A 24290-nucleotide genomic window follows, 5' to 3' on the forward strand; every position below is an offset into this window, starting at 1 on the left:
AAAATGACATCAATGGTAACAATGCAGATAATGTACAGATCCTAATGATACTATCAGTGATTGTTCCTCATCTACCTGATGATGGTGAGGGATGATGTGACCTTCCTGTGTGGAATACCGGGAATACAGAGGACGGGGACATCTCTCTGGTGGGTTCCCATTACTGGATCCATCTGTAGGAAACACACACACTGACTGAATACATTGTTTCTATGTGTTTATCAGATGATGGGGGATCTAGGTGGACCCTCCGTACTGCTCTCTCCTTTACAATAAAGTCTCCTCTTACCCGGTGATGTGAGGGGCGGCTGATTGTCCATCATGACGTCCTTGTAGAGATCCTTGTGTCCTTCTAAATGCTCCCACTCATCCATGTAGAAATAGACAGAGACATCCTGACACCTTATAGGAACCTGACACACACAATGATACAGTCACCATCCAGACACATCCCTTGTCTGTTACTGGATAATGTCCCAGATTTCCCAGAATCCTCCTCACCTCTCCTGTCAGCAGCTCCATCATCTTCTTGGTGACTTCTAGAATCTTCTGCATGTTGTGTCTCTCAGGTTTTAGGGAGTCACATGGAGGCACTGTGATGGTCATATGATCACCTGACTTCACAAGAGGAAATCTCTGTATTGAGGAACCAATAGGAATATCATGTTAGAATCCCAGAATCCTCCTCACCTCTCCGGTCAGGTCTGTGTTTTATTAATAGTGATAAGAGTGATGTCATGTGACCTCCCAGAATCCTCCTCACCTCTCCGGACAGGTCTGTGTTTTATTAATAGAGATAAGAGTGATGTCATGTGACCTCCCAGAATCCTCCTCACCTCTCCGGACAGGTCTGTGTTTTATTAATAGAGATAAGAGTAATGTCATGTGACCTCCCAGAATCCTCCTCACCTCTCCGGTCAGGTCTGTGTTTTATTAATAGAGATAAGAGTGATGTCATGTGACCTCCCAGAATCCTCCTCACCTCTACGGTCAGGTCTGTGTTTTATTAATAGAGATAAGAGTGATGTCATGTGACCTCCCAGAATCCTCCTCACCTCTCCGGTCAGGTCTGTGTTTTATTAATAGAGATAAGAGTGATGTTATGTGACCTCCCAGAATCCTCCTCACCTCTCCGGTCAGGTCTGTGTTTTATTAATAGAGATAAGAGTGATGTCATGTGACCTCCCAGAATCCTCCTCACCTCTCCGGTCAGCAGGTAGATGATCTCCAGGGTGAGGTTTAGTATCTTCTTAGTCATGTGACTCCGGTCCTCCTCCATTGGTGCCGTCATCTATGAAGGTTTCCCTGTTGGAAGATAACATAATAACAGACAAGTATCTGGGTTGGTTGTACAATAATAGGATGAGGCTATCAGGAGGTAAGATGAAGGTCAGGATTTATTTAAGCACTATGGTCCCCAGTCCACTGGATCACAAGTTCCATTCTCTGTGTGGGCTGTGCTTTGTTTCTGATCTCATTTTGTTTAGTGTTGGAACTTTAGAGACGTAATAATGAATAGGATCTTCTGCCTTCTTGAATAATTTTGCTCTAAGGCACTAACGTGGGGTCATTATAAAAGCAGTGTGATGTCATAGGATGTGCTGACTCTGGATGGAGGGACATTGGGAGGAGGAGCTGTGAGGTCAGTGTGATGTCATAGGACATGTAGACTCTGGATGGAGGGACATTGGGAGGAGGAGCTGTGAGGTCAGTGTGATGTCATAGGACATATAGACTCTGGATGGAGGGACATTGGGAGGAGGAGCTGTGAGGTCAGTGTGATGTCATAGGACATATAGACTCTGGATGGAAGGACATTGGGAGGAGGAGCTGTGAGGTCAGTGTGATGTCATAGGACATATAGATTCTGGATCGAGGGACATTGGGAGGAGGAGCTGTGAGGTCAGTGTGATGTCATAGGACATATAGACTCTGGATGGAGGGACATTGGGAGGAGGAGCTGTGAGGTCAGTGTGATGTCATAGGACATATAGACTCTGGATGGAGGGACATTGAGAGGAGGAGCTGTGAGGTCAGTGTGATGTCATAGGACATATAGACTCTGGATGGAAGGACAATGGGAGGAGGAGCTGTGAGGTCAGTGTGATGTCATAGGACATATAGATTCTGGATCGAGGGACATTGGGAGGAGGAGCTGTGAGGTCAGTGTGATGTCATAGGACATATAGACTCTGGATGGAGGGACATTGGGAGGAGGGAGGAGCTGTGAGGTCAGTGTGATGTCATAGGAGATATAGACTCTGGATGGAGGGACATTGGGAGGAGGAGCTGTGAGGTCAGTGTGATGTCATAGGACATATAGACTCTGGATGGAGGGACATTTGGATGGGGAGATTTGAGTGGTCTCTATATGAGGCTCTTAAGCAAACCAAATCATTGTTCCTGGGTGTGTCCTACCTCTCCAAACTGATGAGTGAACTTTGACCTTTAACATACAGAAATCTATCAGGAATCTGTGAAAGTAAGCTCTCATGTGATCAGGTGACATGCGGAGGAACAATGGGGCGTGGCAATCGGATTGCGCCACGCCCTCGTGTAAAGTCACTGCCCAGGGCATGATGGGTCTGTGACGTCACAAGGGGGCGTGGCCTCCGGATGACGTAATCCGATTGCCACGCCCCATCGTTATTTAAGAAGTGCAGGACATCGGCGCCGACAGATCAGCGGGACGCAGCATCGGAAGAGGGTCATCGGCAGGAGCGGTGGCAGAGGAGGAAGAACACCAGACAAAGAAGACAGAAGAGGAGCGGAAGAAGAAGCAGGGGGAGAAGGAGAAGACCAGAGGATGAAGATGCAGGAGAAGATGGAGGAAGACCGGAGGAAGAAGCGGAGAAGAAGAAGATTTTTAATAAAAAGACTTCTCAAAAACTGTCTACTGTATTTTTTAACACTACTCTACTTTATTTTTAGTGAATGGGTAGGGGTACAATGTACCCCATACTCATTTACATAGGGGGGCTGGGATCTGGGGGCCCCCTTGTTTAAAGGGGGATTCAAGATTCCGATAAGCCCCCCGCCCGCAAGCCCCGACAACCACCGGGCAAGGGTTGTTGGGAAGAGGCCCTTGTCCCCATCAACATGGGGGCAAGGTGCTTTGGGGCAGGGGGGGTGCAGAGCCCCCCCTGTCCCAAAGCACCCACCCCCCATGTTGAGGGCATGCTGCCTGGTATGGTTCCAGAGGGTGGGGGGGGCGCTCGTCCCCTCCCTTTCCTGACCTGCCGGGCTGCGTGCTTGGATAAGGGTCTGGTATGGATTTTGGGGGTACCCCTATGTCATTTTTTTTTTAATTTTGGCATGGGGGTTCCCTCCGAATCCAAAGGCCTGGCATGGACCTGGGGGGGACCCCACGCTGTTTTTTTTTTCTCGATTTTTTTTTTTAGCCGGCAATTAGGGATGAGCCGAACACCCCCCTGTTCGGTTCGCACCAGAACATGCGAACAGGAAAAAAGTTCGTTCGAACATGCGAACACCGTTAAAGTCTATGGGACACGAACACGAATAATCAAAAGTGCTCATTTTAAAGGCTTATATGCAAGTTATTGTCATAAAAAGTGTTTGGGGACCTGGGTCCTGCCCCAGGGGACATGGATCAATGCAAAAAAAAGTTTTAAAAACGGCCGTTTTTTCAGGAGCAGTGATTTTAATAATGCTTAAAGTCAAACAATAAAAGTGTAATATCCCTTTAAATTTCGTACCTGGGGGGTGTCTATAGTATGCCTGTAAAGGGGCGCATGTTTCCTGTGTTTAGAACAGTCTGACAGCAAAATGACATTTTGAAGGAAAAAACTCATTTAAAACTACCCGCGGCTATTGCCGACAATACACATAGAAGTTCATTGATAAAAACGGCATGGGAATTCCCCAAAGGGGAACCCCGAACCAAAATTAAAAAAAAAAAATGACGTGGGAGTCCTCCTAAATTCCATACCAGGCCCTTCAGGTCTGGTATGGATATTAAGGGGAACCCCGGCCAAAATTTTAAAAAAAAATTACGTGGGGTTCCCCCTAAATTCCATACCAGACCCTTCAGGTCTGGTATGGATTTTAAGGGGAACCCCGCGCCAAAAAAAAAAAAAAAAAACGGCGTGGGGTCCCCCCAAAAATCCATACCAGACCCTTATCCGAGCACGCAACCTGGCAGGCCGCAGGAAAAGAGGGGGGGACGAGAGTGCGGCCCCCCTCCCTCCTGAACCGTACCAGGCCACATGCCCTCAACATTGGGAGGGTGCTTTGGGGTAGCCCCCCAAAACACCTTGTCCCCATGTTGATGAGGACAAGGGCCTCATCCCCACAACCCTGGCCTGTGGTTGTGGGGGTCTGCGGGCGGGGGGCTTATCGGAATCTGGAAGCCCCCTTTAACAAGGTGACCCCCAGATCCCGGCCCCCCCCCGTGTGAAATGGTAAGGGGGTACATAAGTACCCCTACCATTTCACGAAAAAAGTGTCAAAAATGTTAAAAATGACAAGAGACAGTTTTTGACAATTCCTTTATTTAAATGCTTCTTCTTTCTTCTATCGTCCTTCATCTTCTGGTTCTTCTGGCTCTTCTGGTTCTTCTGGTTCTTCCTCCGGCGTTCTCGTTCAGCATCTCCTCCGCGGCGTCTTCTGTCTTCTTCTCCTCGGGCCGCTCCGCACCCATGGCATGGGGGGGAGGCTCCCGCTCTTTTCTTCTTCTCTTCTTCTCTTCTTCTCTTCTTCTCTTCTTCTCCGGGCCGCTCCGCAATCCATGCTGGCATGGAGGGAGGCTCCCGCTGTGTGACGGCGCTCCTCGTCTGACAGTTCTTAAATAACAGGGGGCGGGGCCACCCGGTGACCCCGCCCCCCTCTGACGCACGGTGACTTGACGGGACTTCCCTGTGGCATTCCCCGTGACGTCACAGGGAAGTCCCGTCAAGTCACCGTGCGTCAGAGGGGGGCGGGGTCACCGGGTGGCCCCGCCCCCCCCGTTATTTAAGAACTGTCAGACGAGGAGCGCCGTCACACAGCGGGAGCCTCCCTCCATGCCAGCATGGATTGCGGAGCGGCCCGGAGAAGAAGAGAAGAAGAGAAGAAGAGAAGAAGAGAAGAAGAGAAGAGCGGGAGCCTCCCCCCCATGCCATGGGTGCGGAGCGGCCCGAGGAGAAGAAGACAGAAGACGCCGCGGAGGAGATGCTGGACGAGAACGCCGGAGGAAGAGCCAGAAGAACCAGAAGAGCCAGAAGAACCAGAAGATGAAGGACGATAGAAGAAGCATTTAAATAAAGGAATTGTCAAAAACTGTCTCTTGTCATTTTTAACATTTTTGACACTTTTTTCGTGAAATGGTAGGGGTACTTATGTACCCCCTTACCATTTCACACAGGGGGGGGGCCGGGATCTGGGGGTCACCTTGTTAAAGGGGGCTTCCAGATTCCGATAAGCCCCCCGCCCGCAGACCCCCACAACCACCGGCCAGGGTTGTGGGGATGAGGCCCTTGTCCTCATCAACATGGGGACAAGGTGTTTTGGGGGGCTACCCCAAAGCACCCTCCCAATGTTGAGGGCATGTGGCCTGGTACGGTTCAGGAGGGAGGGGGGGCCGCACTCTCGTCCCCCCCTCTTTTCCTGCGGCCTGCCAGGTTGCGTGCTCGGATAAGGGTCTGGTATGGAATTTAGGGGGAACCCCACGTCATTTTTTTTTTAAAATTTTGGCCGGGGTTCCCCTTAATATCCATACCAGACCTGAAGGGCCTGGTATGGAATTTAGGGGGACCCCCACGTCATTTTTTTTTTTTTAATTTTGGTTCGGGGTTCCCCTTTGGGGAATTCCCATGCCGTTTTTATCAATGAACTTCTATGTGTATTGTCGGCAATGCAATAGCCGCGGGTAGTTTTAAATGAGTTTTTTCCTTCAAAATGTCATTTTGCTGTCAGACTGTTCTAAACACAGGAAACATGCGCCCCTTTACAGGCACACTATAGACACCCCCCAGGTACGAAATTTAAAGGGATATTACACTTTTATTGATTGACTTTAAGCATTATTAAAATCACTGCTCCTGAAAAAACGGCCGTTTTTAAAACTTTTTTTTGCATTGATCCATGTCCCCTGGGGCAGGACCCAGGTCCCCAAACACTTTTTATGACAATAACTTGCATATTAGCCTTTAAAATTAGCACTTTTGATTTCTCCCATAGACTTTTAAAGGGTGTTCCGCGGCATTCGAATTTGCCGCGAACACCCCAAATTGTTCGCTGTTCGGTGAACTTGCGAACAGCCAATGTTCGAGTCGAACATGAGTTCGACTCGAACTCGAAGCTCATCCCTACCGGCAATACTTTTTTTTTTACATTCAGCGGGGAGCTCGCTGACAACTGATGGCTTCCTGGCCCCCTCATTAGCAACCAGCTATATACAGTGTAAAAAAACCCTGCAAAACGCAAATTGCGGCAAATCGCTGTAAAAACGCGTGTCCAAAAATGCGGGGATTCCCCCATCCCCCTCCAATGTGTGGATGGGGGAATCACTTCAGTTGTTTCCTCTCATCCCGCTGGCTGAACGATAAAACTGAACCATGTATGGCCAGATTTGGAAGAAAGATATATTAATCATCAACTGATCCCCCTGAAGGGGTTAATCTACATTTCCACACTATATATGTGTGTATCATCATCTGCTGGAGATAAAAGACATCACAGTGACTATGGAGGAAGAGGACGGACATGACGGGGGGTTACTGGGTGTAAATAGAAAATAAATTAAGCACTATTCATTGTATTGGCCATTTGGAACTATTGATGAATATAATTAATTACCTATTTACACATTTTTAATGTAATTTTTGTGATTCCAATACCTTTGTTTGTTTAACATCTGGCAGCTTATTTCCCATAATCGTCGGACTGCATGACTCGGGTGGGCGCCATCTGGAGGCGGAATCTGGTCATTACGCGGTCGCCCAGCGTCACATCTAATCTCCATCTTGCTGTGGCGTATACTCTGGCCAACAGGGGGGAGCTTCTTGCTCTCCCAATTGTTGACCATTGTTAGTGGGCTCTGTCTTTACGCTCTGAAGACGCGCCCGCCGATCACGTGCATGCGCAGTGACCACTGTCGGCCGGTCTGGATGACGTCACATCGGCTAAGCCGATTGATGACGACAGACGGGATGTGCATTCAAAAGAGGGACAGAGCCGGTCATTCCCCAAACAGGAGACACCATTGACGGCCGCTTATCACGTCCAGCCCGTTCCATTTATTGCCTCCAGGTACGCTCGATTCACCCCTATGGGCTCATCTTATCTATTATTTATTCCTGTTTCTCTAACAAAACAACTTTCAACTGTTTATGTTGTCCTATGCTTGCTTACCTTATAGGACAATTATTCTCTCTACATTTTTATGTTTGGCTTACCCTTTGGAAGGCCTTGTGTATATATATATGCACATATTAATCATTTTACTGGATTTCCGCATAATGGATCTCTGCTACTCAATAATACTCCAATCAAGATTCATTTACCCCTAATTACCTCCGTCCTTCCATATAATCCTTTTCAACTTTACCCCTTAATTGGTGAGTTTTCACATATTTTACTCTCTGAATTACTTGCAATATTATGGCTCCCCCCTCCCCCCCCCCCCTCTTTTTCTTTACCACTACTTTAATATCCTTATTTCTCTATAGGGAAGCAATTATACCTTTGTGAACTCTGGACTCTGCGTACTTTTTCACTACAGTCCCAGGCCGTCCCTGTCCTAATAATAATTATTTTAAACAACTTTGTTATCTTAAGCTACATCATATAGTAAGTATAATTTGGTTTGTATTGATACTCCATTTGGAGTCATTACCACTGATCAGTTATATCTACCATATATATATTTGTAGTGCTCTCTTTATTGGATAATAACATATTCTGACTACCTAGTGTATTTCACCATCTTATATTGTCTGATGATGTTTTGCGCGCCCCCGTAATGACCGTTTTATTCTGCTTCCCTCTTGCTGGTGCAGTCTGGCTCTTATGGGCTTTCTTAGCTGTTTTGATTGATGATAAAAAAACCCTGTTTTCTTTCTTTTTACTTATCAGGATATTGTATATTGATTATTTATATCTTTATCTATTTTTTGTCTAGCCACACTAATCTTTTCTCCTGAAGAAGCGTGAAGGCAGGCGTAACATGTTGAGCACAGTTTCTAGTTGAAATAATTATCGTATGTCCACTGTCCAGCCATACCCTCCGATCTCTATCTATCTTGGATCGATGTCCAGACTTCCGGGTTCTGTATACTTGTGTATGGCTTTGTACAGCGGCAAAAATACATTTGAACATTGAATATTTATGTATCTATATTATTTTGTGTTTTTTTAATAATTGCATTTTATATGTCTTTTCAATAAATAAAATACCCTTTTTGTAAATTATTTTGTATTACTGTGCCTAAAAAGTCCAAAGTCCCCCCCTCTTCCAATATTTCTATAAATAGAAAATAAGATCTTATTACCTCCTCTGCTGCCACTTCCAACAATGTCTTCTCTCTACTTCCTCCCAACTCACCTCTCACCCAGAACTTCGTGTCTGTACCTGATATCACTTCCTGTCTTCCATAGAGACTTCCTGTTTGGGTAGAAGTGAGATCACCACCTTGTGGAGATAAGAGGAACTGCAGTCCTGAGAAACGTCTGATAGTGTGAACACGTCCTTGTGCTGTGTGTATGTACTGTATATCCTTATAGATGGGTCATCTCCACTCCCACCAAGGGGGATAGAAATATATTACTGCTCGGGGGGGAGACATTTTGGCCCCTTTGATTTTGCAGTAAAATTGATGGCAGATTTAGTCATGTAGAACATCTGTTATATGGATACAAAGAACCCCAGCCGAGAGTAAAGGGTGGAAATGGCATAGGTAAGTATTCCCTTTATCAACTAGAAGAGCATTATGTGTCACAGCGCTGTCCTATTGTGTGTGCGCATAAATCATCACAAATACACTAAAATATGTGGATACATTCATATATAAAGTGCTAGGGGCTCAAATAATATTCTCTGCAGATCTACTGCTTCCACTTTGCATCTACTTCAATTAACTTATTTTTCTAAATAGAATAAAAAATCCACCAATCAATGAAAAGTTGATAAGGTGTAAAGTTCTCGGTGCTCCAAACGGTGCCAGCTGTAGTGTAGCCACGCCTTCTTCCACCTCTTACACACGTGATGGTGAGGGCGCCCCCTTAGTAGTGCTTCCCCACTCACCAGAGCAATATGACTCCCAGCTTTTCATCTACCAGAGTCACCAACATCCTTCACACTCTCCTCACCTCCGATGGCAAAGGAACTGGATCCTCCTCGCTCACTCCTGAGAGTCTGCTGCACTTTCTGTCAGTCTCCCTCCTAGACTCCTCGTCCGACCGCTGTTCCAGCAGGAGCTCCGCCTCTTCATACACACTCAGAGCTCCGCCTCTTCATACACACTCAGAGCTCCACCTCTTTATACACACTTAGGGCTCCGCCTCTTCATACACACTCAGAGCTCCGCCCCTTCATAAACACTCAGAGCTCCGCCTCTTCATGCACACTCAGAGCTCCGCCTCTTCATACACACTCAGAGCTCCGCCTCTTCATACACACTCAGAGCTCCGCCTCTTCATACACACTCAGAGCTCCTCCTCTTCATACACACTCAGAGCTCCGCCTCTTCATACACACTCAGAGCTCCGCCTCTTCATACACACTCAGAGCTCCTCCTCTTCATACACACACAGAGCTCCGCCTCTTCATACACATTCAGAGCTCCGCCTCTTCATACACACACAGAGCTCCGCCCCTTCATACACACTCAGGGCTCCGCCTCTTCATACACACACAGAGCTCCGCCCCTTCATACACACTCAGGGCTCCGCCTCTTCATACACACTCAGGGAGGAGAGAAAGTGGAATCCCACATCAGCAACGCCTTTCATTAAAATGAAATACAATACTTGTATAACCAACACCAGGATGTGCTGTGTGTTCCATAGACAGGAAGTGATATCACCGGAACTGGAAGTTGTGGAACACACAGCTGGAACAGCGGTCGGAGGAATGTTTCTTTCTACTGTGTCTTGCTACCCTGATGTGCTAACACTGCTCTGCCCGTGTGCCAAGGACTTTGACCCCCGCTGTACCAAACACTGCTCTGCCCATGTGCCAAGGAATTTAACCCCCGCTTTACCAAACACTGCTCTGCCCTGTGGACTATCACCCCTTTGCTGTCCCATATTGTTGTCCTGAGGAGCATGCTTCATTGCTGTGCCTTCTGTTTGCCCTGTGGACTACCTATGCTTTGATGTCCCATATTGCTGTCCCGAAGGTTCACTCTTCATTGCTGTGCCTTCTGTTTGCCCTGTGAACTATCACCCCTTTGAAGTCCCATATTGCCACCCTGAGGATCACTCTTCATTGCTGTGTCTATTGTTTGTTCTGTGAACTAATTCTCTTCCTGCCTGTACCCCGAGTCCCCCAATAAACACCGGCGTGTCGGGTTCCTGGTGATTTGTCTCTGTGTGCTCTCTCTCTGCACTCTTCGTTCATCACACCCCCGTCATGTCCGTCCTCTTCCTCCATAGTCACTGTGATGTCTTTTATCTCCAGCAGATGAAGATACACACATATATAGTGTGGAAACCTAGATTAACCCCTTCAGGGGGGATCAGCACAAGGGTTGTCACCATATCCCATAAAAACTGAACACATATTGATTACACAGGTTCTGTAGCTGAACTCACTTAGTGCCTTATCTGCATTTAATTATCCTCAGAACCCGTGTAATTCATGTGTTTGGTTTTAATGGGAAGAGGTGGACAACCCTACATGGCTGCACTATTGTATTCTTGTTTCCACACTATATATATGTGTATCATCATAGAATACATGAAGGTAAGAAACCTTCAGCCTTCAGAACCACTTTATGTCATGCTGAGATAATCTCCCATTGGCTGAGCAATATTCTCATTTGTCTCTGAGCTCCTTCTTGCTATTCCTCGTCCTGCCTGTTGTTTCCTTGGATTGATTTTCTGTGTAGTGACCCCGGCTTCATCTCTTGGATGCGCTCGTCTGTTGCTTGTCCTGACCTTTTTCTTTCTCGAACATCACGGGACACAGAGCCTCAGTAATTACTGATGGGTTATATAGGGTATCACTAGGTGATTGGACACTGGCACACCCTAACCAGGAAGTCCAACCCCCTATATAATCCCTCCCCTTGCAGGGATACCTCAGTTTTCCCGCCAGTGTTTTAGGTGTTGGACGTGTAAAGATGTCCTGTGCTGAGCTCCAAAGGGAATATCCTATATCCTATACTGGGGCAAGCCAGGCGAACCGGATCCATTCAAAGTGTCTTTCATGGCCGAATTGGATGGTACCCGGGCCTCGTGTCCAAAGAAACGAGGTTTTACCTGTAACGCTTCCTCTTTTTAGAAAGCTGGACCTGCGGATCAGAAAATGGTTTTCTATCCTTATTTCTGGCTGGGTGCTTTACAGGCCCAGAACTGTGGATCCCCCTATTCGTAGGGGGCCCCAGTCTCTGAAGGTTTTTTCAAACGGAGCCCACCATAATAGGTGAAGATTGGGTCTGTATAACAGAACCCTGCGGCTGGATAAGGTAAGGGAGATTCCACAGAATTTTTTAATTCTAGTAGATTTTCTCCTTTAAGGTAAATGCATGCTATGCCTATTGTCACCACTGGGGCTGCCAAGAGCACATACCTTTTCATGCTGATGTCTGTCTCAGTGTTCGCACGCTGCACAAGCTCCTTCGGCCGGCTCCAGGTAGGATGGGATGGGGGGCTCTCCTCAGGGATATCTCCCCCCAGACTAGGGGGAGGCCGCAGGTGGTCTATGAGGCGGTTATACACTGCACTTTCACTGCCGCCGCCGCCATTTGCCACGTGCAGGCCCCATCACTACCGGCCTCTCTCCTTCTTCCCCCTCCCCCAGCCTTTCCTCCATGCTGTCCCGGAGGGTTGGATCACACTGAAAGCGCACGTTTTTTTCGAAAGATGAAGGGAGCGGGCGGTAGGGGGGGGCGGGGCGTCAGCATAACGTGCTCAGATGCCCACAGGTGTCGGCTGCAGGCTATTAAAGGCACTCTTTACAGGTGCACTAAGCCTTTGGAGGGACACAGAGCTGACGGTCGCATGTAAGGTGGGGCACAGGCATTCTCCTAGGCAGCATTTACTAAGCTAACACCAGACTGGGCATTTGGTAGCAAGGCTTTTGCCAGACTACATCGCTCAACAGTCAGTGTTCATTTTGTGATACCTCCACCTTGTTGCTTTGCACTATGGGTAGAAGAGGTTCAAATTCCCCAAGAACCAGAGGCTCTAGGGGATCTCATTCAGTTTCTGAAGGCCCCCTTTCTGCAGCATCCTCCCCCCCTGAGGGGCCAGGGACGGCTAGTCAGGGAGAACCATTGGGGTCAGGGGCTATACCTGCTTCTGGCACTTCAGCCCCTGTATACATTACACAGGAGGTTTTTTCCTCAACCATCAATGGATTAGAGGAAAGATTAATGGCCGTGATTACATCTTCACTCAGTGGAAGAAAACGCACTAGGCCTTCCTCTGTTCCCCAAGACCCTCAGGCAGAGGATAAAGGAGAAGAATCCATTTCAGAGGATCAGGATGGGAGGAATCAGGTGGAGAGGGACCCTCTTCGGCTTCCCAAGAGGAGAAAGTCTTAGTACAGATCCTTACTGGATTGGTCCGCTCCACATTTAAGTTGCCCTTATCTGAATCAGTTAAAGAACCCTCTTCTTCTTTAGGGTCACTGAAACCTCCTCAAACAGCACATGCTTTTCCTGTTCATAATTTACTTGAAAAGCTCATTTATTCTGAGTGGGATCACCCAGATAAACGTTTTTTTCCGCCGAAAAAGTTTTCAACACTTTATCCTATGGAAGAAAAGTTTATCAAAATGTGGGGAATACCGGCCATTGATGCTGCCATTTCCTCCGTGAATAAGAGTCTGACTTGTCCTGTAGACAATGCTCAGATGCTCAGGGATCCTGTGGATAAAAAGATGGAATCCCTATTGAAGGATGTTTTCTCCTTAGCAGGTTCAGTAGCTCAACCTGCAGTAGCAGAAATTGGAGTCTGTCAATACTTAAGAGACCATGTTAAGCAGGTCATCAAAGTTTTACCTGAACAGCAGGCCCAGGGTTTGGGTAACCTTCCAGCGGCCTTATGTTATGTTGTTGACACCATCAGAGATTCTATCATGCAAACCTCTCGTCTTTCACTGGGGTTTATTGCATATATGTAGAATCCTATGGTTGAAAAATTGGTCAGCCGAAGCACCATGTAAGAAACTGCTGGCTGGGTTTCCATTTTGTGGTGCAAGGTTATTTGGAGAGGACTTGGATAACTATATCAAGAGAATCTCTTGTGGGAAAAGCACTCTCTTACCTGTTAAGAAGAGTAAGCATCCCTCTTTCAAGCGGACTCTTTCCCCAGCGCCAGGAGCTTCAGCCTCCAGGCAGTCTCGACGGCCTCCTCCGTCTGGGTCAAGAAATAAGAGTCAATACCCAGGGACAAAAGAAGTCCTGGGGGAAGAAGCCTACTAGGCAAGACACTAAGACCTCTTTATGAAGGGGCGCCCCCGCTCGCTCGAGTGGGGGGAAGACTGCTACAGTTCTCAGGGCTCTGGCAGGAGGATTTCCAGGACAGATGGGTAATCTCCACGGTAACCTTAGGGTACAAGCTGGAGTTTCAAGAATTTCCCTCTCCTCATTTCCTCAGATCAAGTGTCCCCAGAGATCCAGAGAAAAAGCAGTCGCTCCTTCTAGCGTTAGAGCGACTTTTGTCGCAGGAGGTCATTATGGTGGTTCCTGCGAAGGATCAAGGATTGGGCTTTTATTCCAACCTCTTTACGGTCCAAAAACCAAATGGGGATGTCAGACCCATTCTGGATTTAAGGGATCTGAACCGATTCCTAAGGATTCAGTCCTTCCGCATGGAATCAATTCAGACAGTAGTCTCCTTCCTGCAGGGAGGAGAATTTCTGGCATCGATAGACATCAGAGATGCATATCTGCATGTGCCCATTTTTCCTGCTCATCAGAAGTTTCTGCGCTTCGAGATAGGAGGGCGCCATTTCCAGTTTGTGGCTCTGCCTTTCGGGATAGCCACTGCACCTCGAGTGTTCACAAAGATCTTGGCTCCTCCTCTGGCCAGATTAAGGGCCCAGGGTATAACTGTCATAGCATACCTAGACGACCTAGAAAAATCTTTCCTAAAACCAGTAAGAAGACTGGAGTATTTAGGTCTGATCATAGATACAAGCCAGGAGAAAGTATTTCTACCTCAGGCAAAGATCACTGCTTTAAAGGAGCTGATTCTGGTAGTCAGGACCAAGAAGGGTCCTTCTGTCCACCTTTGTATGAGGCTGCTAGGAAAGATGGTGTCTTCATTCGAAGCAGTTCCCTATGCTCAGTTTCATTCAAGACTGCTGCAACACAGTATTCTGTCGGCCTGGAACAAGAAGGTTCAGGCAATAGACTTTCCGATGCACCTGTCTCATGCGGTGCGTCAGAGCCTCAATTGGTGGTTAATACCCGAAAACCTACAGAAAGGGAAATCCTTTCTACTGGTGACCTGGATGGTGGTAACAACGGATGCCAGTCTGTCAGGTTGGGGAGCAGTTCTGGAACAGTCTGCGGTCCAAGGGGTATGGTCCAAAAGCGAGAGGACCTTACCCACCAATGTTCTGGAGATCCGGGTGGTATATCTAGCCCTAAAGGCCTGGACTCTCAGGGTACAGGGTTGCCCAGTCAGGATCCAGTCTGACAATGCCACAGCAGTGGCTTATATCAATCATCAGGGAGGCACCAGGAGCCAAGCTGCTAAAAGAGAGGTGAACCAGATCTTAGTCTGGGCAGAGAAGCAGGTGCCATGCATATTGGCAGTCTTCATTCCAGGGATAGAGAACTGGCAGGCGGACTATTTAAGTCACCAGCAGTTACTCCCAGGGGAATGGTCTCTGCATCCCGACGTCTTTTGGGCCATATGCCAAAGATGGGGGGTTCCAGATGTAGACCTCTTTGCATCCCGATTCAACAAGAAGATAGACAGATTTGTGGCAAGGATGAGGGATCCTCTTGCATTCCGTGGCATCGGTTCTCACTGATTTATGCATTCCCGCCTATTATGCTACTGCCACGACTCCTTCGCAGGATCAGGCAGGAAAGGAAGTCAGTACTTCTGGTGGCCCCCGCTTGGCCCAGGAGGACTTGGTATGCAGAAATAGTAAGGATGACGGTGGGTTCCCCGTGGACCCTACCGTTACGCCCAGACCTGTTATCTCAAGGTCCAGTGTTCCATCCTGCCTTACAAACGCTAAATTTGACGGTTTGGCTATTGAAACCCACATTCTGAAGAATCGTGGGCTTTCAGGTCCTGTGATATGTACCTTGATCAATGCAAGGAAGCCAGCTTCCAGACTAATTTATCATAGAGTCTGGAAAGCTTATGTAACCTGGTGTGAATCCAGAGGTTGGCATCCCAGGAAATATGTCATAGGTAGAATTCTTGATTTTCTACAGTTGGGATTAGAGATGAAGCTGGCCTTGAGTACCATCAAGGGCCAGGTCTCGGCCTTATCAGTGTTATTTCAACGGCCACTTGCTTCGCATTCTTTGGTCCGAAACGTTATGCAGGGGGTGACGCGTCTTAATCCACTGGTTAAGGCGCCCCTAAACCCCTGGGACTTGAACTTGGTTCTATTTTACATAAACAACCTTTTGAACCGATACGTCTAATTCCTTTGGTCTTGTTGACAAGGAAGTTAATTTTTCTGGTAGCCATCTCTTCTGCTAGAAGAGTATCAGAATTAGCAGCTCTTTCCTGTAAAGAGCCTTATTTGATTATACACAAGGATAGAGTGGTATTGCGCCCTCATCTTAGTTTTTTACCGAAGGTGGTTTCAGATTTTCATCTAAACCAAGACATTGTTCTGCCTTCCTTTTTTCCAGATCCCTGTTCTTCGGAAGAAAGGTCACTACATTCTTTGGGTGTAGTAAGAGCAGTCAAGGCCTATTTGAAAGCAACTGCTCAAATTCGCAAAACGGATGTTTTGTTTGTGCTGCCAGAAGGTCCCAGTAGAGGACAGGCAGCATCAAAAGCTACCATTTCTAAATGGATTCATCAGTTGATTATTCAGGCTTACGGTTTGAAACAGAAGATTCCTCCGTTTCAGATCAAGGCACATTCCACAAGGGCTATTGGTGCTTCTTGGGCAGTGCATCACCGGGCATCGATGGCTCAGATCTGCAAGACCGCAACCTGGTCTTCAGTTCATACATTCACCAGATTCTATAAGGTGGATGTGAGAAGGCATGAGGATATCGCCTTTGGGCGTAGTGTGCTGCGGGCAGCGGTACAGGGTCCTCAGGTCTGATTGCACCCTACTTGGTCGTGGTTCCCCCCCCCTCAGATAGCATTGCTCTGGGACATCCCATCAGTAATTACTGAGGCTCTGTGTCCCATGATGTACGAGAAAGAAAATAGGATTTTTTATAACAGCTTACCTGTAAAATCCTTTTCTTTTGATGTACATCACGGGACACAGAGGTCCCGCCCCTCTTCTAATACACTTATATTGCTTGGCTACAAAACTGAGGTATCCCGGTAAGGGGAGGGATTATATAGGGGGTTGAACTTCCTGGTTAGGGTGTGCCAGTGTCCAATCACCTAGTGATACCTATATAACCCATCAGTAATTACTGAGGCTCTGTGTCCTGTGATGTCCATCGAAAGAAAAGGATTTTACAGGTAAGCTGTTATAAAAAATCCTATTTTTAACCATAGGCTTTATTAAACCTAGGCACCTGGGCTATGTGTTTTGGGTCTTCTGCCCCATACCTGGGCATGGCAAGATCTCTGACAGAACAATTCTCCAAGGATTACTTGCTCTGTTATTTGCTGGCTGTGCCGGGTGGAGGGATATGTCTGTATAGTCTCAGACCCAAGTCACTGAGTACAGTCTCAGGAGATGGGAGATAGCGGTGTGGGACCTCTGCAACTTGTCTCATGTAAACATTTAATCTTCCACTGATTACTGAATACCAATATTATGAGTCCTGACCCTTACACTGTATAATTTATATTGTACATTACATACTCCTGACCCCTGCACTATATACTCTATGTTGTACATTACATCATTCTGATACTATATAGTCCTATCTGTTGTATCTTATACAATATGTTGTACATTACATAGTCCTGACTTCTGCTCTTTCTCCTCTACCCACTGCTATATATACACATAATATGTATTCTCTTTTGTTACACCCATTTTCTACCAGCTGGACATTTTATATCTGATGATTTTATTGGAGCAAAGGCTTTTACATGTTGATAATAATGTGATAACATCCTCAAACTTTGGAACCTTAAACAGAAAGTGATAATGAGGGAGGAGTCAATAACCCAATGATGGTTGTCTTCAGGATCAGTCCAGTCTTCATCTTGGTTGTTCTCCCCCCATCCTCACTCTCTGACCTCTGGTGGGGCTCAGCCCCACTGTTATTCATGACTAAATCATGGACTAAATAAGGAAGTGCAGGACTTCTTGTGTTGGGAAGATGGGAATGAGTGATAGAGGGGGTGGGGGCACTCGTCCTATAATTCCCTCATCACTGTCACTCCTATAAAAGACAGTTCTCGTTTCCTCACTCTCTGACTAAGGTCCATGAATAAAGAAATGAACTGGTAGGAGATCAGAGGACCCATTTACTAGTTGCCTTTGTAATGGTTAAGAACTTCAATCGAGTTCAAGGATAGATTTCTGCTGCTGTTTCTAATTATAAAGTGGAGAAATGCGTGCACGCTGGGAGTAACCACTCTGACACCTGTTCAGCTCGATTACTTCCACATCTCTGTTTATTGCAGGGTGGTGCTAAGGTTTTATACACAAAGAATAATAGCTTATACGTCATTGCTTATGTATATGTGGTCAATCTAATAGATACATCTTATTGGCTGAAATACAAGAGAAATTCAGAAACTTGATGCTGAGGCTTGGTTGAAGCTTGTTCTGTCTTCACTTTCTCATACTTTCAATGTGGGGGTAGTAGGGGGTAGGCACCATCTTTCTTGGTTCCAAAGCAAAGCTGTTTTACTATGTAATAAGTAAGGAGTTGCATAGAAACATGTATACATATAAGAAAATTGACATTTTTATGATTATCATTATGTACATTACATTCCTCCACACCTTGAGGGGGGAATTGTAAGATCCTCAGAGACAGAGCCATTCCCGGCCTAGAGAGACCCCGATCCCTTAAGTTTGCACACACCTGTGCTCTGAGGCCGCTGCTGAGTCATCCATACATCCCTCCATCCAGGACCTTTCCACCGTGGCCCTTCACCACTCTCTCCCCCTCCCTGGTTATTTCTGCCCTCCAGATCACTATATAGTGTTGATCGGATCTGTCGTCACAACCACTCACCATCAAACCAATTTTTACTGTTTATCATCTGCTGCCCCTCCTTTTTACCATAAGGACTTCCAGCAATGTTTTGTACCTCTTACTTTGAAACCATTCATGTTTATTTATTTTGAATGACTTCACATGTTACATGCGAGTGGTTGATGTGATAGGTGGCCATCTGTGTCTGCACATGACTGTCTTGTCTTTTTTAATGGTGATGGTACCTGTGTTTTCAGGATATTTTTGGATTGGTGTTTATAGTGAGCTTTTTCAATAAATAGTATTTAATTATTTAATTCGACTCTTGCAAGTTCCTCATCTATGAATTCACTTTTTCTTTGGTCTTTTTGTCATATGCTGCATGAATTCAGAGAAACACACCCACTACTGATTGGTGTCAGCAACTGTCACTAATTCTATACAGACGTGGTAAAACTACACCTTCAGTCTGTCATAATTATACTGAATTACAGAGTGTTTGGGTTCTTTTATTATCTGCTTTTCTGCTCAGAGACAAAGCTGCCTGATGTGGGCAGAGTCTTGGTTTAGGGGAACCAATCTGCTCATGTCTAGTAATAATCTTTTTATTTCTATTTTAGTAGATGGACGGGAGATGAGGAAAACCTCAGAGGATTGTCTCACTTTGTCTCCAGACTGTAAAGTAGAAGATGAGGACATCACACAGTATAGTCCAGGAGAAAACCCGACTACCTCAAATGTCCATCTGGCACCACACAGTGTAGATGGACCATCGTATTCCTCTTATCCTGAGGAACCTCAGACTGTGAGGGACGGTGCCGTCCTTCCAACAGAGAAGAGGTTTACCTGAACTGAGTGCGGGAAGTGTTTCCCTTCTAAATCCAAACCTAATGTGCATAAAAGATCTTATACAGGAGAGAAGCCGTATTCCTGTACAGAGTGTGGGAAATGTTTTTCACAGAAGTCCAGTCTTTACATACATCAAAGATCTCACACAGGGGAGAAACCATATTCCTGTCCTGAGTGCGGGAAATGTTTTTCAGATAAGTCTCATCTTTACAGACATCAGAGATCTCACACGGGGGAGAAGCCGTTTTCCTGTCCTGAGTGTGGGAAATGTTTTTCAGTAAAGTCTCATCTTTACATCCGTCAGATCTCACACAGGGGAGAAGCCGTATTCCTGTCCTGAGTGCGGGAAATGTTTTTCACAGAAGTCCAGTCTTTTCACATATCAGAGATCTCCCACAGGGGAGAAGCCATATTCCTGTTTTGAGTGTGCGAAATGTTTTTCACGGAAGTCCAAAATTTACACACATCAGAGATCTCACACAGGGGAGAAACCATATTCCTGTCCTGAGTGCGGGAAATGTTTTTCAGATAAGTCTCATCTTTACAGACATCAGAGATCTCACACGGGGGAGAAGCCGTTTTCCTGTCCTGAGTGCGGGAAATGTTTTTCACAGAAGTCCAGTCTTTTCACATATCAGAGATCTCCCACAGGGGAGAAGCCATATTCCTGTTTTGAGTGTGCGAAATGTTTTTCACGGAAGTCCAAAATTTACACACATCAGAGATCTCACACAGGTGAGAAGCCGTATTCCTGTCCTGAGTGTGGGAAATGTTTTGTACACAAGTCACAACTTTTCACACATCAGAGTTCTCATAACGAGAATACTCCAGGAGAAAACCTGGCTACCTCAAATGCCCATCCGGCACCACACAGTGTAGATGGACCATCGTATTCCTCTCATCCTGAGGAAGCTCAGACTGTGAGGGAAGGTGCCGTAACTTCCAACAGAGAAGAGCTTTTCCTGTACTGAGTGCGGGAAGTGTTTCCCTTCTAAATCCAAACTTAATGTGCATATAAGATCTCACACAGGAGAGAAGCCGTATTCCTGTCCAGAGTGAGGGAATTGTTCCTCACTGAAGTCCTGTCTTCCTGTACATCAGGGATCCCACACAACCCTTGAGGTGTATTAGTGCCTTGAGTGTGGGAAATGTCTTCTATATGAATGTTGCTGGACATCACAGCTCTCATGTGGGGAAGAAGCACACCCTGATATACACCTCAGATATACTCCATGGCTGATCTTCATCATGGAAGAAACAGTTCATAAGGAGATCAGAGATCACCAAAGACATGGATGAAGTGTTGTACCGTGTTGGCCATTGATAGCAGGAGAAAAATAAAAATTGAGTCATTACCTTTCATTGGCTGAGCGCATTTTGTGGTGTAAGATTTCACAGACACTTAGAGGTCTATTAAAATAAAAAATAGTTGAATGAATGTGACCGGCATTCCCCCGGCTGTGATGAATATTGGATGTTTTTTATTTCATACACTGATTTCCTTGGCTCCATCTAGTGGCCATAATGTGGTATTGTGCTATTTTTATTGAGGTATTTCAGGAAAAATACCCCATTATGGTCACTAGATGGAGCTGATGGTCATAGGAAATCACTGAGTTAGATTCTGGCTAGTAGACCCATTAATTTCCATTTGTCAGGCATGGTTTGATTGTAATATCTGAGATTGGACTCATGCACTTGTGAGTTAAGTAGACACTGAAGGATAAAAGTGCAATGGACGGCATTGGGAACCAGCCTCTGATGCAGACGAAGCGGTCAGGCCAGCGCGGCCCATCTCTGGACTACATGCCTTTGACCCATATATGGTTCTACACACTTTACAAGACTGATGTTTTCAAAGACAAGGGAGGACCTTCCCCCGGGACCCTGGACCTGTGGACTTGATGACAAGCTGATAAGTACAGTATAAATACATTTACCATTCTTTGGAAAGGACTATTACTTTCTGGAAAGAATTACCTCTTCACATTGCTCTTTCATTTGGGGTTTGGGAGCGAGTCCTCATAGGGACTCTGATTGGTACAGTGAGAGGGAGGCCAAGGAGGACCATGTTCTTCTGGTTTTAATGAGCCACACATCACTTTATTGGACCCCCATATTCATTACTATTCCACTTGTACATCTCCTCCTGACCACTGTTACCCAGCAACGCCCCCTATTTCTTTACACCTACCTTCCAGATCAATACAATCATCTACTTGTCCACCTTTTTCCAATGCAGATCAGAGAACCATTCATATCATCTCATAGCTTCCACTTTGTGCTTTGACTTTATCCATCCTCCCTTTTTCAATATCAGTTCAACACTTGGGTCACTCTTCAGAGGTCGCTTAGACCTGGGGATATTATCCCAGCTGTATTACAGCATTTTTACAACTCCTGCAACTTGGGTGGAATTGCACCTCCTGTCCAGAGATGTCCTTTTGTTTTTATAGCTTTAATGCTAATGTATGCATGATGTTTTTAATGTCTTTCTTATCTTTGAAACCAATAAATCTTTTTTGCTAAATATGTTTGTATGGTGAGTGAAGTTCCATAGATATGTGCTACCACAGGCTTGGTTGTGCTATTACAGGTTTTTATTTCAAGTTTGCCATTTAATCTTCATACCGTGAGCTCCCATCCTCTCCTTTTCCCTCTTTTTTCATTTTGTCATTTTTACTCTAACGCTTTTGAAGTTATTCAATCCCCATATATTAGTATTGTTTCACCTTTTTTGACATACTAATTAGGTAGGCGGCACACTGAGGGTCAGGCGTATATTTTTAGTGTATCATAAAAAGTTATTTAAACAATTACTATTAAACCAGCCATTGATTTAATTGATTTGAATGGACACCATTCAAACAGCTCAGCAAAAAGTCCATCAACAGGAATGTACATGCACTTTCCATGGATGAATTGCTATGCAAATGTTTTATGAATAGACCCCTAAATCAGTTGTGTCACTAGGGGGGGTGTCACCCGATGCGGAAAAAATTGGTGTCACCCCCCCACCAACTATAGTCCCCCCTCAGTACAGACCCTCCTCTCTCAGTATAGACCCCCTCCCTCAGTATAGACCCCCCCACTAAGTACAGACCCCTGTCTCTCAGTATAGACCCCCCTCCACTAACTGCAGACCCCCCACTAAGTACAGACCCCCCTCTCTCAGTATAGACCCCTCCACTAAGTACAAACCCCCTCCCTCAGTATAGACCCCCCACTAAGTACATACCCCCCTCTCTCAGTATGGACCCCCCCCACTAAGTACAGACCCCCCTCTCAGTATAGACTCCCCACTAAGTACAGAACCCCCTCCCTTTAGTATAGACCCCTCTATCTCAGTATAGACTCCCCTACTAAGTACAGACCCCCCTTCCTCAGTATAGACCCCCCACTAAGTGCAGACCCCCCTCCCTCAGTATAGACCGCTCTCTCTCAGTATAGACTCCCCCAATAAGTACAGACTCCCTCTTCCTCAGTATAGACCCCCCACTAAGTACAGACCCCCCCTCCCTCAGTATAGACCCCTCTCTCTCAGTATAGACTCCCCCACTAACTACAGACCCCCTCTCTCAGTATAGACCCCCCACTAACTACAGACCCCCTCTCTCAGTATAGACCCCCCACTAAGTACAGACCCCCCCTCCCTCAGTATAGACCCCTCTCTCTCAGTATAGACTCCCCCACTAACTACAGACCCCCTCTCTCAGTATAGACCCCCCACAAATTACAGACCCCCTCTCTCAGTATAGACCCCCCCACAAAGTACAGACCCCCCTCCCTCAGTATAGACCCCCCCACTAAATACAGACCCCCTCTCTCAGATTAGACCCCCCACAAAATACAGACCCCCCTCTCTCAGTATAGACCCCCCACTAACTACAGACCCTCTCCCTCAGTATAGACCCCTCTCTCTCAGTATAGACTTCCCCACTAAGTACAGACCCCCTCCCTCAGTACAGACCCCTCTTCCTCAGTATAGACCCCCCACTAAGTACAGACCCCCCTCCCTCAGTATAGACCCCTCTCTCTCAGTATAGACTCCCCCACTAACTACAGACCCCCCTTTCTCAGTATAGACTCCACCACTAAGTACAGACCCCCCTTCCTTAGTATAGATCCCTCCCCCCACTAAGTACAGACCCCCTCCCTGAGTATAGACCCCTCTCTCTCAGTATAGACCCCCCACTAAGTACAGACCCCCCTCTCTCAGTATATACCTCCCCCTCAGTACAGACCCTCCTCTCTCAGTATAGACCCCCTCCCTCAGTATAGACCCCCCCACTAAGTACAGACCCCTGTCTCTCAGTATAGACCCCCCTCCACTAACTGCAGACCCCCCACTAAGCACAGGCCCCCCTCTCTCAGTATAGACCCCTCCACTAAGTACAAACCCCCTCCCTCAGTATAGACCCCCCACTAAGTACATACCCCCCTCTCTCAGTATAGACCCCCCCCCCACTAAGTACAGACCCCCCTCTCAGTATAGACTCCCCACTAAGTACAGAACCCCCTCCCTTTAGTATAGACCCCTCTATCTCAGTATAGACTCCCCTACTAAGTACAGACCCCCCTTCCTCAGTATAGACCCCCCACTAAGTACAGACCCCCCTCCCTCAGTATAGACCCCCCACTAAGTACAGACCCCCCTCCCTCAGTATAGACCCCTCTCTCTCAGTATAGACTCCCCCACTAACTACAGACCCCCTCTCTCAGTATAGACCCCCCACTAAGTACAGACCCCCCTCTCTCAGTATAGACCCCCCACAAATTACAGACCCCCTCTCTCAGTATAGACCCCCCACAAAGTACAGACCCCCCTCCCTCAGTATAGACCCCCCCACTAAATACAGACCCCCTCTCTCAGATTAGACCCCCCCACAAAATACAGACCCCCCTCTCTCAGTATAGACCCCCCTCAGTACAGACCCCCCACTAACTACAGACCCTCTCCCTCAGTATAGACCCCTCTCTCTCAGTATAGACTTCCCCACTAAG

The 24290-nt window shown here is 46.6% G+C and overlaps 2 protein-coding genes across 2 annotated transcripts in view; one reads left to right on the forward strand and one right to left on the reverse strand.

The window, feature by feature from the left end:
* LOC141121985 (uncharacterized) overlaps nucleotides 1-24290 on the forward strand; it is a 641331-nt gene that overhangs the window by 542702 nt on the left and 74339 nt on the right. The window contains 2 exon segments of the mRNA XM_073611770.1: nucleotides 19341-19586; nucleotides 19588-20031. Coding sequence (XP_073467871.1) covers nucleotides 19341-19586; nucleotides 19588-20031 — 690 coding nt within the window.
* LOC141121983 (uncharacterized) overlaps nucleotides 1-24290 on the reverse strand; it is a 289647-nt gene that overhangs the window by 68825 nt on the left and 196532 nt on the right. The window contains 1 exon segment of the mRNA XM_073611768.1: nucleotides 20126-20133. Coding sequence (XP_073467869.1) covers nucleotides 20126-20133 — 8 coding nt within the window.

Source organism: Aquarana catesbeiana, unplaced genomic scaffold (genome assembly GCF_042186555.1).
Source record: "Aquarana catesbeiana isolate 2022-GZ unplaced genomic scaffold, ASM4218655v1 unanchor236, whole genome shotgun sequence".
NCBI lineage: Eukaryota > Metazoa > Chordata > Amphibia > Anura > Ranidae > Aquarana > Aquarana catesbeiana.